This window comes from Harpia harpyja, chromosome 15 (assembly GCF_026419915.1).
Source record: "Harpia harpyja isolate bHarHar1 chromosome 15, bHarHar1 primary haplotype, whole genome shotgun sequence".
Classification (NCBI taxonomy): domain Eukaryota; kingdom Metazoa; phylum Chordata; class Aves; order Accipitriformes; family Accipitridae; genus Harpia; species Harpia harpyja.
In genome coordinates this window covers 24,378,816-24,391,994 of record NC_068954.1, presented here as the reverse complement: position 1 = coordinate 24,391,994, position 13,179 = coordinate 24,378,816, and the positions used below count along the sequence as shown (strand labels likewise).

The 13,179-nt window shown below is 35.6% G+C and overlaps 1 protein-coding gene across 1 annotated transcript in view; it reads left to right on the top strand.

The window, feature by feature from the left end:
• CSMD1 (CUB and Sushi multiple domains 1) overlaps window positions 1-13,179 on the top strand; it is a 1,244,186-nt gene that overhangs the window by 1,117,783 nt on the left and 113,224 nt on the right. The window contains exons 47-48 of the mRNA XM_052809685.1: window positions 7,181-7,369; window positions 11,534-11,680. Coding sequence (XP_052665645.1) covers window positions 7,181-7,369; window positions 11,534-11,680 — 336 coding nt within the window. The remainder of the gene's footprint in view (window positions 1-7,180; window positions 7,370-11,533; window positions 11,681-13,179) is intronic.

The following is a 13,179-nucleotide window of genomic DNA, read 5'->3' as shown; positions in this document are numbered from 1 at the left end:
AAGTTGCATAATTTATTTGTTATGTGAAGATGTTTGTCTGCTTTGAATTTAGCACCTGCTGTTTTCACTTCATGTCCTCTAGTTCTTATGGAGAAAGAAACAGTAACAAGTTGTTCTCTATTCACCATATTTATGGCATGACTGTATAAACCAGAAGATATTTCATACCTTTAATCATTCTTGTCATCCTTTTCAATACCTTTTCCAATTCTACTCTATTTCTTTTGAGGTGACATAGTGTAGAACTGCATTTATACAATGCTATCTGATTCTGATAGACTTGAAAAAAATTGGTACTTGCCATGTAATTTGCATAGTGTATTTCAAACAAATTTTTGGACTGCCTTCTTTTATTTCTGCATTTTACCTGTAGTTTATAATTGTTTATATTGTCCTTATTTGGATCAGCTTCACATTTTTTAAAGATGCTAGAAAACTTTCCATTCTCCTGCGCTGTGCCACTGTGTTGTAGCAGGCGAAAAATATTTTTATATAATAGAAGGCCAGGTTCTAGGATACTATATACAAGTCTGATGACATATGTGACAGGCAAGAAAAATCAGTCTCAGTGATCACTTCTACATCATTCTGAATGAACGACCTCCAGAGCAGCTGTAATCGCACCACACTGTACTTTTCTTACAGCTCCCTTTGCCTTTCTCCCTGGTCTGCCTGAGGACACTTTTTCATAATGCTTGGCACCATGGTAACTTGCCAGGTATTGTCTAATGTGCAGAGCCCTAGGCACCCTACAGAACATCCTCTCATTGTGCATGAATTTATGTTTACCAGTAGTTGACCATTTGTATTTATACACTTGGAGCCTCTGCTCTCACCCTATCCTTATATCCTCTTGTTACAAATTTCTTTCCTTTTTTAATTGCTGTTAGGGAAATGTAGAGATGTAAATTAAAGCATGATGAGCACTGCAACTGCAAGAAATATTCCTGTATTGGTCACAAAAATTGACTTACTAGTAAAACAGCTAATTGGCATTCGGTGTAAGGTAGAGATCTCTAATCTGGCTGCTCAAACCACTTAAATTAGAGAGGTGGTGTGATAATATTCTCCTAGTGTGGTGATATTTATGAATAAAAAGCAAAATCAAAGATGGAGACATCAGAAGTAGTATTAGAGTTAAGTCAAGAAGCTTAGTCAGGCGTTCCCCAAAACAACCAAATGAGATTTCTTCAAAAGCCAGGTTAGGTAATCTATTTCTCCAAACTAGGATATGATGAGAATGTTATGCTGTCCTGCAGAATTACCTTTCTCGTGACACTGCCCCACTGCACTCAATTACATGTGGCTGTCTAATGTAAAGATCTTTGTTATTTCCTGTTGGTTTTCTGTAAGCATTGCCTGTATGTATGGATTTATGCAAACTAAAAAATAACAGTACTTGGAATTTACATGTGCAACAATATGACTAAAAATGAATGTAAAATAGATTGCTTATGTCCTCCAATATGCCTAAAACAGGTTTTTTTAATATTTATTCCTCTTATCATTCCAAACCATTTTACAATAGCTACTTTTAAAATTCATGGGATATAGTTATAAATAAATGATAATTAGATATGTTCCAGGGCTCAGGTGTCTAATTCTGTGTTTTGCAGCTCAGATTTTCTTGATTGGTAAACTTCACATCAATTCCTAAGCTTCTAAATATGTAGAGAGTTGAATCACCCTGTAACTTAGGTGATAGAAGAGAGTCCAGAAGGTATCAAATATAATACTGAAGAATATAATGTTAATGTGTTAATTGATTGACAGATAAAAGAAACACTATTAGCAGTGGAATATGTATGCCTCAACTGAATCGATTTGTGTGACTTTGTATTTAGGAGTATTCTGTTTTGAAATACCATGCTAAAGGTTGGTGCTAACAGTATAGAACAAAAGGTCCAAATTGCAGATTTTTCTTTTCACCTGTTGTGTGTATGATACCAAGAAAATAGCATTGTGGAGTTTATTTTTGTTGAAGTGATAAATACTATTTATTAGTGGTATTGGAAAATGGATGTGCCTTTTGTTTTATAGAGCAAGGTGAAGCAGTCTCAGTGTCTCAATATCTCAATTTTATGTCTTGTAAAATGTTCAAGTCTAGGTTCCATCCTAGAGATTAAGTCATGCAATCTGCGGCTAAGCTATACCAGGAGGAAGTTGGTGGGTATTTCATTATGGTGGAGAAAGAGAGCCAGCAAAGGCTGCCAAGACGAACACTGCCAATTTGCCACGTAACCCCGCGGTGCAGCCAGCCTCCCAAACTGCAAAGGACCAATACACTGTCTGCCTTCCCATGTCCCTGAACTACTCCAGAACTGTTCCTCTTTTAAGTCCCTGTGGTATGTCTCCTGTGAATGGTTGAGGTTGGAAGGGACCTCTTGTCCAATGACTCTTAGGCATAGGAAGTAAGTCTTGGCCATAGGAAGAGTTAGAGCTATAGCTTGCTGTGTAAGGAGATTTGGCCACTTCTGCTCTGGCACAGGAGACCTACGGAGCTATTTACAGCTTAGAAAGACATAAGAGTTTCATTTTTACTTGAATTTTCTGCCCTAAGAATATGCTGGGGGAGGCCTCACAACATACTATTTTTCTCTCAGTACCACAAAAGAATATTCCATTTCCTCTTTCACCCTTTGTGTTACTATTTCCACTGATTTGTAGTGAAGAAATGCATTTTTTTCACATAAACAGTACTTGTTCCTTTTGGAAATTGTTCTGTTAGTAAAGTTTTGAAGTCCACTAAGTGAATACAATAGAATATATGGAGGAAAGAACTCCTACAGCAATCCTGCGTTGATCTGTTTCTTATGTTGTGTACATGTGATGATTTGTTCAAGGAAATTCTCTGACCTTTAAGCTGTTGATTTTTAATATTCACCCACCAAAGAAATGTTCTTAATTACAAAGAAACATCATACTTTTCCTCAGTTACGAGAGAAGGGCATAAGGAAGCATCTGCAAAAGGCACATTTTCTCCTGTGGTAAATAAATTAGTTTCAGGTCCCTTCTTAAGAATCAGCTACAAGGAATGAGAAAGCTAGCAGCAGTCTTTCTCTGTTATTGATAACTTTTACCTGCTTTTGAAAAAATGATATTTTTGTTGTTATTTTTTCAAACCTAGCAAACAAGCTATTTCCTTGCCTTTTTTTCTGCTTCTCTTTTTGTCTCTGATGTCCTTTACAAGAAAAAATAGATGATTTAAGAACAAAGCAGGTGAAAGAGAAAGGCAGAAAAAGTAATTTCTGTGGGGTTTTTATCTTTTTTTCTTCTCCCTGCAATTTCTTAGTCCTGTCTCTTTTTCTTTTTGCAGACCATTCTTACAGTGGCCAATTCTCATCTGGAGCATTTTTAGAGGCTTCTGAGATGCTCACAGTCAACGTGTCTGTGCTTTCTTGAGTGATTGTCTTTCTTCTTATTCTATAAGATTTCTTTTTTCCAAAGGAAACTAGCAATTTTCAGTTCTCTGCATTGGTGACTTTCCTATGTTTTCTCACTGCATTTCCTTCCCTGGCTCCTTTTCTTTCATATACTTGCAGTGAGTTTCTTGAGATAGTGAAGAATATTTCAACACTTTATGACAGTGTTCTGTGGATCACTGTAAACTGATCTCAGGTTTTTCGAACTGTAATTTTTAATCTTATTCTTACTTGAAAATCCTCCAACCCAGATTCCCAAAGCTTCATATGCTGCAGTAAGTAAACACAAGTTCATGCAGCTTGTTCTTAAGAAGATACTTATAGTGCACCTCTTTGGAAATGATACCTGTGGGAACTTCGCTGAAAGAGCACCCATGTAAAGGGCTGTGATAAAAACCTTTTAGGTGAACCCAACTGTAAACTTTTCTGAAGAATGTACCATCACACTTTCCATTTTATGAGATCACCTGGCTTTAGTTTTGTCTGGGCTGTATCTGTGTAACATCTAGAGTTTATTTGCAGGCCCCAAATCTGAATGACCAGTAAATAATTTCTTTCACGAGTAATTTGACCAATGGTCATTTCCATAACTCCCTAAGATGCTGAGGAAAAGCAGGCAACAAAAGGCAGTTGTATCCTTACCATATCTGCTGTTAGTTTTTAGATATGGCATGTCTACTAAAAACCATTCCAGAGGCATTTGCTGCAGTCCCATATGTTCCTTCCAAATGTCCTGTGCTTTGCAACTACTTTTTTGTCATGTTTAGTTGATCGTAACCATTTCTTAAAGCATAGTTTATCCAGAGAAGTGGTAGTTTTTCAGTGTTGAAAAGAATCACTGTATTTTGCTGTGAAAAGTCTGACAGCATTACTGATTTCTCCAGGATACTTGCAATTTACAACTTTGAAAACCAGCTGTTAATCTACAAGTTGCTCTAGTAGATAGACTTCAACATTATAACAAACATTCTGTTGAAGCCAATATTGGATCAGTAAAAGCCATCTTCTTTTCTTAAAAACAGTCTTCTAGCTTAAGCAAATGATACTATGGGGTAAAGGAGGTTGTGGAACTGTGTCATGTCAGCTACTCTTCATCACTGATGAGCACTTTTACTGCATGTCTGACTGGAAATGCCACATAGCTAGCCAAACTTCTGCTCGGGAGTAAGTCTCAGGTATTTAACTAAGGGAAAATAGTTACTGTTATTTATCTGACAATATGTTTCTGCCCAATGTTGTTCTATGATAATTTGCTGGTTTACTTGTACTTTCTGCAGATTCATGAGACAGAGCACTTGCTGACTGTATTTTCTCACGTTATTCTTCTCTTATTCTGAAGTATATAGGAAGTCAAAGTAATAGTGTGTATCATTTTAAGATAATGAGAAAGAGAAGCTACTGGCATTAAATACATGCAATGCTGTATTCTTACACAGAAGCTTGTGTGAAATTTCTGGGTGTAATTTGGCTTCAGGTGTTTCTATCTCAAGAGAAAATTCCTGAATTAAATTTGTCAAAAGGATTCTTACTAGTTTATATACCATTACCCCATAGGCTTTCTTTCTCTTAGGATGTCTTCTATGAAAAATGGCTTTACCTTTTAGAGACATCTCTGCTATAGCCAGTGCTGTCAAGTGATAGCAGAAAGGGACACATGCCAAGGAAAAATTATTTCCTTGCCATTTTTTCCCCAGCCCACACCTTGTTCTCCCTGCTTGATGGTATATTTTCACTTGCATATTACATCCCTCCTTTTCACATGCTGACATTTTTCTCTCTGACTGAAGAAATTTTTTAGCTAAACAAGATGAGGGGGAGGAGAGGAAGAGAGGGTTTCAAAAATCTAATATTTCTTCCTGCATTTGCTGGCATGATAATGCTACATATTCTCCAGTCTATTAGAGCAGACTGAAGAAGAAAAGGTTATGACAAAAATGAGTAATAAGTAGTTTTTAGTTTTTCACACTTTCCCCCTTCTTATATCCCTAAATAATCAGAGTGGCTTTTAGAGAAGTGATTTATAATTTATGCTATAGTATAAAAAAAATCACAGCTGAAGAAAAATCACCCCAACTTTTGTGCTGAAGGCTCAACCTGTAAGTCAGATCTAGGGAAGTCTTGGAACAGTCAGAAAAGAACTGTTCTGATTTTTAGTTTCTTTTTTCTAAACTTTGGTGCCATTAAGAAATTGTTAGTCCGCAGAAAATGAGTTTGTAAGTTAAGTTTGAAACTAATATCTTTCTCACTTAATGTATCATTATTTAAAATATTCTAAAGAATCTGGGACAACGAATGGAATGTTGTATTGTTGCACTCGGGCATGTACACTTTCTCTTACCTTTCTCACGCAAGTCTGGAAAACTCTATCCAGGTTAGTGAAAGGACATGAATAAGCCAGCTTCTCAAAGGTAAAGGTCTATGCACTATGTAGGAAAGCGATGGTTCATTTATCTGTGAATTAATTGATTAAATTCCTATTTTGTTTGCATTGTTGCTTCTGGTGGAGGGTTCAGATTTGTGTATGGAACAGAAGGTAAAGACTGCACATCTTTTATAAAATATAATTTCCTTCTCTACCAGTATGCTTAATTTCTCTGAGAGGACAATTAAAGATAAAGTCCCGATACTGTTTTCCAAAAGTTTACAGCAAAATTCTTCTTAGCTACAACTGAACCTAAATTTCACCTACGAGTTTGTAAAAGGCCAACTAAGGGAAATGGTCCAGTTTTTTATGTTTGTTTCTGATAGTTACGTGTGGTTTTTCCCCTGTAACGTTCCCCTCCCCCCCATCATTTTCCCTCTGTTGTTACACTTTTCATCTTTCCTACACCCTTTAATTTATGGAAGTACTTGGGTACTGTGCTAGACAGTTTCCAGGAATGCATTTCTGTCAAGATATATTTGTGAATCTGGCACAAAAAAAATTGTTAAAATGCACATATATTATGAAACTGTGTACAAAATGAAATGTATCAGACTTCAACAGCGAAGACATGAAAAAATCAGTCCTGCATGAGAGGCAAAATGTTAAAGAAAAACAGTGACCAACAAAAGAATTTCTTAATTAAAACCAGTATTTAGGATATAAAATTCACAGCATTTTAATACAGTATACTCTTTGTCATATGCAGACATCATAAACACCTATGAATACCAGGTGAAATCGTTTGTTATGAGTTCGGAGTTTAAATAATAGGGGAAGTGGCTGCTGAGAAGGTCTTACTTAGATGACTTGGAGTGTTCTGTATCCAAAATAAACCCTTTGTGTGCACAAAACATGTATGCTTTCAGTTGATCTGGTGTGCCTAGAAGTTCCAGTATGTTGTCATGTTTATGTAACAGACTTCATTCTTAAAGGTGGATGGGGTTTTTTAGACCTCAGATAGAAGACAGCTACCAGGTTTCCAAATAAAAATTTTACCAGGCCTTTTACCTCACCTGTGTGAATGATCACACCAGCATATGTGAATCCCTTAACTGTAAACCCTTTGGGCTGTGACACATTTCTGGATGAATGTTTTACTGTAATTAGTATCCTGTTTCATAAACGCAAGGTTTATAAAGGTAGGTGGTCCTGTTTCTGTTTGTGCTAAAGGGAACTTTATTGTTCCTTCCATCTAGAATATGATTTTAACATGTTTTCATTTGGAAACTGAACCTCAAGCATACATATCTCTGAAAAATAATACTGGTTTTTTCATGGAAAGGAAATGCTTTATTTCATTGCTACTCTTGTTGTTTTCTTGTGTCCTTTCTAGCACAATGTCCAGCAAATGAAATCCGTACAGAATCATCAGGAGTGATCCTCAGTCCAGGTTACCCAGGCACCTATCCCAATTCTCAGACCTGTTCTTGGACTATAAAGGTTGAGCCAGGATATAACATCTCCATCTTTGTAGAAATGTTTCAAAGTGAAAAGCAATTTGATGAGCTGGAGGTATTCGACGGTAAGAGAGATGTAAATTCTATCTAACCATAAAAGAACAAATATCAGGTCAAGTGGGGCTTGATTTCCAATTGTTGGTTTCATAATGCAGTGATACATCTGAAACTTAAACAATAGTCCAGTATTTCTATTCCTTTTGCCTTAAATCTAAATCTGTTAGCCAATTAAAGTTTTTATAGATGTATTCAAGACAAAGAAGATTTTAAATTTTCTTACATGTTGTTAGAGGAGGAGCAGTAGCAGCTGCAGCATCCTTATGAAAGTCACACCACTTTCTGTTTCCTGGGAAATGTATGGAGGTGTCTGAAAGGAGAAGTTAACATGCTGGTTTGTAATGGATCATTTCTGGTGAGGAAATATTTCGGGGTCATAATTCCATTTGTCCAATTTAATAACATTATTTGAGTCCCAATACTTAAATTTGAGTCCAAATACCTAGTTTACTTTCTCCATGGCATTGCAGAACCAGTGCTGCACATTGTTTGAATATACCCGTTAAAGTATTTGACCATCTGTTTTAGGGCAAAGAGTAGAGAAATGACAAAAACTCGGTTTCTAGAGTGTTACTCATAGCAGCACCTCTCAAAGGGCCCTATTTAATTAACAGGCTATTCTTATTTTCTACCGAATTCTGAGCTTATTATAACTTGTTCTGTTCTCATTGATGAGAATAACTAGTGCCTGATTGTTCTTTAATATATTTTTATTCATTTGGAGACCATTATCATATCTTCCCTCATTAACCAAGAATATATGATAACTATGATAGAACTGATTAATACTCACTATGGGAGTTTCATAACATGAAAAATATTAAAAGGTCATATCTCTTGAGGTATCTTGCTCTAAGTATTTTTCTTTAGTAGGTTTTTAATTTCTAAAATTATTATTTTTTTCACTTTTTGATAACAGCATTTTGAAAAAAACCCACAATATTTTTCATTCTTTTAAAAATGGCAGTTCATTAGCAATTTTTTTTCTTTATAATGTGTGTGTTGGTCCGTGTCAGGTTAGTGGAGAAAATAGTCTGAAAAAAATCTATTAAGACTGTCTTTTCCTCTGCTCTATTTTGTATTTAACATCAAGACAATACGTAGCATGCCTGGAACTTTTCTAGTGGTCTGATCACTTTGTTTTCTTTTGAAAAATTCTGTTGAAACTGCTTCATGTTCCCGATGAATATTTTTGTTTTCTTTCTTATGCATTTAAATTTAATGGAACCAGATTATCAATAATAGATCTGGAGAAGAATTATCATAGTTACTACATTTTTAAGCATTGTCATTTCATGACATGAAATCACGTTCTTAGAAATTCATCTCCAGTGCAGCTCTACTGAAGTCATTTTTTCTACCACCTACCAGCAAACTTAAATGAGAAAGATAATGGCATATTTATAGCCTCTCAATACAGTGCCATGTAGAGATTCCTGAGCTAGCTGTCAACAAGTTGATATTTAAATATGGCACATTGCAGTGCTTTGCAGAGATACTTGCTTGTGTCCCTGTGGCCACATTAGCACTGTGCTTTGCTAGGCTAATTAGTTCTACATCTCATCATGATGAGTTTGTTGGGGCAGAAGGCAATGCTGACGTGGCTCTACTGTTTCCAGTGATGGATATAACTCAGACTAGCTTGTTCAGAGCTAGCTTAGGTATTTCCCTCTATTGCTGCATTTTGCAATAAATATATGTCATATCCTGTATGGTCCAAAACAGCATACCTTTATTTAGGTTAGTAGAACTGCACTGATCTATCTACAGCAGGTAGAGGTACATCACCAAATTTACACAGAAACTATATAAAGATTGGCAAGACAACTTTTAGAGAAATAGTATTTGCTAAGGCACAGGTCTCTGATTACTTTGTAAGGCAGCTTCAGAGTGCAAACCAAAATAGTGACTACACCTAACTGACTACATTGTAAATTGTGGTACTTCAGCAGCTGGATGATGATCAGTATAGGCATCCAGTCATTCCCACTTAGTCATACCGTTAGGAAATCCCCATCTGTATTCTAAACCAGAGAAGCCATATATGTACCATGAATATAATTATTAAAAGCTTTTGAACTTGAAAACACTGTATTAAGGCTGCTCACACTGAATAGCGTTCATTTAACACAGCAAATATTCTTCAATTATTTCTTTTTTCTCCCTGAAATAAATCAACAAAATTCTGTCATTGAAAATAGATGGAAATGTCAACTTTTACCTAATATTCAGGAAAGCATCATATGACAGATCAGCACACAGAAGTTGAGTATTTATTTCCTTATATAGACAAACTCTGAAATAATAATAAAAATATCAGACTCAAGAACACCTAAGTCATGCTGCTGACTTCCATGAACATCATCTGAAGAGCTGCCTGCTAGGTAAGGTACGGAAACTGAAACTCAACTTCAGGAAAAACGAAGCAAACTAAAATACATTGAGTCATTCCTCTGGTCGCCCAATGGCTAAAAAATGCAGTGTGGCATGTGGTGCTGCAAACTAATTTCATGATCACTAATAAGGGAAGATTCTCACCTCTTCATGTGTAGTAGATCTTTATTTGTAATTGTACACTTTTAGCTCCTTTATTTGAGAATTTGGAAAGAAAATATATATTCTAAACTGTAACAAGTAGTGTATTAAACAGATTTTACAAAACCCAGGGTGAAGCATGAGAAATGAAATGAATTGTCATGTTCTAAATCACTTTTTCAAGCAAAAATAGGAATTGACCTCAGCAGTCCTCATCATTTATCCTACACTGTAATCATCAAACACTAACTCTCTAATATGAAAAACAAACAAGCCGTAAAGCATTTTGATGAGGGCATGCTGTGTCTAAAGCTATGCTAATTTGTTCTTATTTTGTATATGTATTTATTATTTAGAATTTATTTAGTAATACTCACGTAGTTGTAGTGTTGTCATTATGGTGACTGAACTGCAATTCCTAAGAAATGGGAGGTTGTCTTAATCTTTCTGATTTGTTGTGGTTTCTATAGCCTCCCTTTTGTACCTTAAATGTCCCAATCAGAAAATATTCTTATTGGACTGGAGGGGGAGAAGGCTGCCAACAATTGTATTCAATTTTTAGGTGCCATTTGATTCAGTTTTATTTTTGTGTTTTCATGCAACATAAGAAGAGCTGATCAGGCTGCAGCTGCTCAAACTCAGCAAAAATGAAAGAAGCAGCCTCTTTATTTGAAATAGCTGCTGTGGCCAAGATAATGTTGGTTGAACATGGCTTTCCTAAACTTGAAAAACACAGAGGCAAAGGTGTAGTGAGCATATGAAAGGGAGCAGTTCAGCTGGAGAAATCATAACCTTCATATGGAAGAAGATGCCATTTCATGTTTGAGAAAACTTTCAGTTGGAGATTGGTTTGACATACAGATTTTTTTTTTTTTCTCTTGCATACATGTTGTTTTATTACATAGTTAGCCCTCAGATCATTATTTGTGCTTCTAGGGTTTTATTGTGCTGAAGATATTGTGGTCTAGTGCCAGGACACATTTTTTCAGCATCTTGTATTTACCATAAGTGTGTATTTTTTTACATTAAAATGATACTATAATAAACACACTATCTTTTAACAGAACTGAGTCCTAATGAAGTTATGTATTGTAAATTCATACTACTTGTATATATGTGTATTCCACAGTGAAACTCTGGTGATCTTACATGGGACAGAACATTTTTTAGCTAATATTTTCACTATGTAGTATGGTGGTGTTTAAAATTATACAAGCTGTACAATGTTAAAGAATGTATAGAATTGCTACCACTCACTAGTAGTGAAAAGAGCTTAAATAAATAATAGATAGAAAAGGACAAGGAGTAGAAACCTAATCTCATTCAAAGTAATTGCACCAAATAGAAATTATTTTTAAAAAAATCCACTATTTTTTCAGTGTTTATGGAAAAACCACTCATTTTATATTTCAGGTTTTTTGTACCAAGATTTTTTATTATGCCCTCTAGTGAAAACCTAAAACTGGATGGATAGTTTAAATAGAGTTCTGTTAATTATTTCACTGGCAATGATATGCCAGGTTATTTCCTATTCTTTCCTTGTATATTCACATTCACAGCTGAATTAAAATATGGAAAGGATTACTTAAACTGGTAGTACTTTAAAACTTCAATGGTTTCTTTGTTCATCTCTGAAGGTTCTTCTGGGCAAAGCCCTTTACTGGTTGCTTTAAGTGGAAATCATACCGGACAACTGAACTTTACAAGCAAAATGAATCAGCTATATCTTCGCTGGTCAACTGATCATGCAACCAGCAAGAAAGGATTCAAGATCCGTTACTCAGGTAACTGTTAATGATTTCCATTAAATTATACTTCATGGTTACATATACTATTTAGCATCAAACTAGAACTTGTAACACAGTGTCTGTTTCTCTAAAGAGAATTGACTATAATGTACATTTTGAGGACGTGTAATCACTCTATTGCAAGTTCAAGGTAAGCACTCTCCATTGTTTCCCAGTTTGCCAAAGATTTCCAGATTAATACTTCTCCAGTGAATACTTCTGTCTGCAACGTGCTATCTTGTCTTACCAGACCTGGAGCAAGGCCTTTGAAATGTAGTGGGAGAGATAGCCCTTACATTTACACTAAAGTACTCAAGAGTGAGAAATTTTGATCCTGAAATGGTATATGGTACTCCACCTGCAATTCAGTGCACAATTATTAGGTTTACGATTTCCTTGAGTTGCAGTTCACAACTCTTATTACTATGCTTTTCTTCATGTACAAATAAATGGAAAACCAGGGTGAAAAAAATCCCTCACTTCTTCAACAGGCTGCATGTGAATCTGGTGTTGTGGTGACATGAAAATATGTAAATAGTCTATCTAAATAGCGTTAAAAATTGTCCCTTATTAAGAAAAAAAATCAGTTACCAGTATTGCAATACTGGATTATACTCTATGTGTAGACATATTGACCCTTATTCAGTTTACAGCCTATTTAAGGTGTTTTCACACATACCTCTGCAGACACATTGCTCTTGAAAGACTTGGCTTAGGGATGTTTTATGTGATGTAAATAGTGAGAGAGAGAAAGAGGTGATAATTACTGTCTGTTGTTAACATTTGCTTTTTCTGTGTTTGGACTTGATTAACAATGTAAAGGTTGTGTGAGTTAATTTTGGTGGCTATTAATTGTCAATATAAATTAAGTAGAGAAAGGAATACTAAGAATGTTTTAGAAGCACGTTTTATCATGCACCAGGTATCTCCCATTTAGTCAAGCTAAATGCCATTTAGGGAGATGATTTTCACAGAGCTCACTCCTTTCCTGTACCATCCATGCACTGGCCATCTAACCTTTGGATAGTTTCTCTTGTTACTGAAACCGAAGATCAGGGCTGAGCTCAGAGTGTAATAGTTATCATTGTTTTGGGGACTTAAGAACTATAAGCAGAACTATGAGCAATCAGGGAAAAAAGCCAGTTAGTAAAAGCATTATCTCCACCTTGCATGCAGCATTTGGAATATTACTACAGACAAACTGAAGCTGAGGGACAGGGGAAAAGGAAGTTGTTTTCAAGCGTACCGGAGATTCATTTAGTTTTTCATAGGAAAAAGGAAATTGCAGGACCTAACAGATGGATTGAGAGTGTGGAAGAAGGAACGAAGAGAATCTGTCACATAACCCTCAGATGTGTGGCAGTGAAGGGAGTGGGCCTTCTGTCATGAATTTAAAGTGAGGAAGGAATATCAGGGTTACAAGAATAGACTTCATGTGAAGGATTTATTTTGTAAGTATCAAATCATTAAGGAGACTGACTTTTGAGGAATGGGAA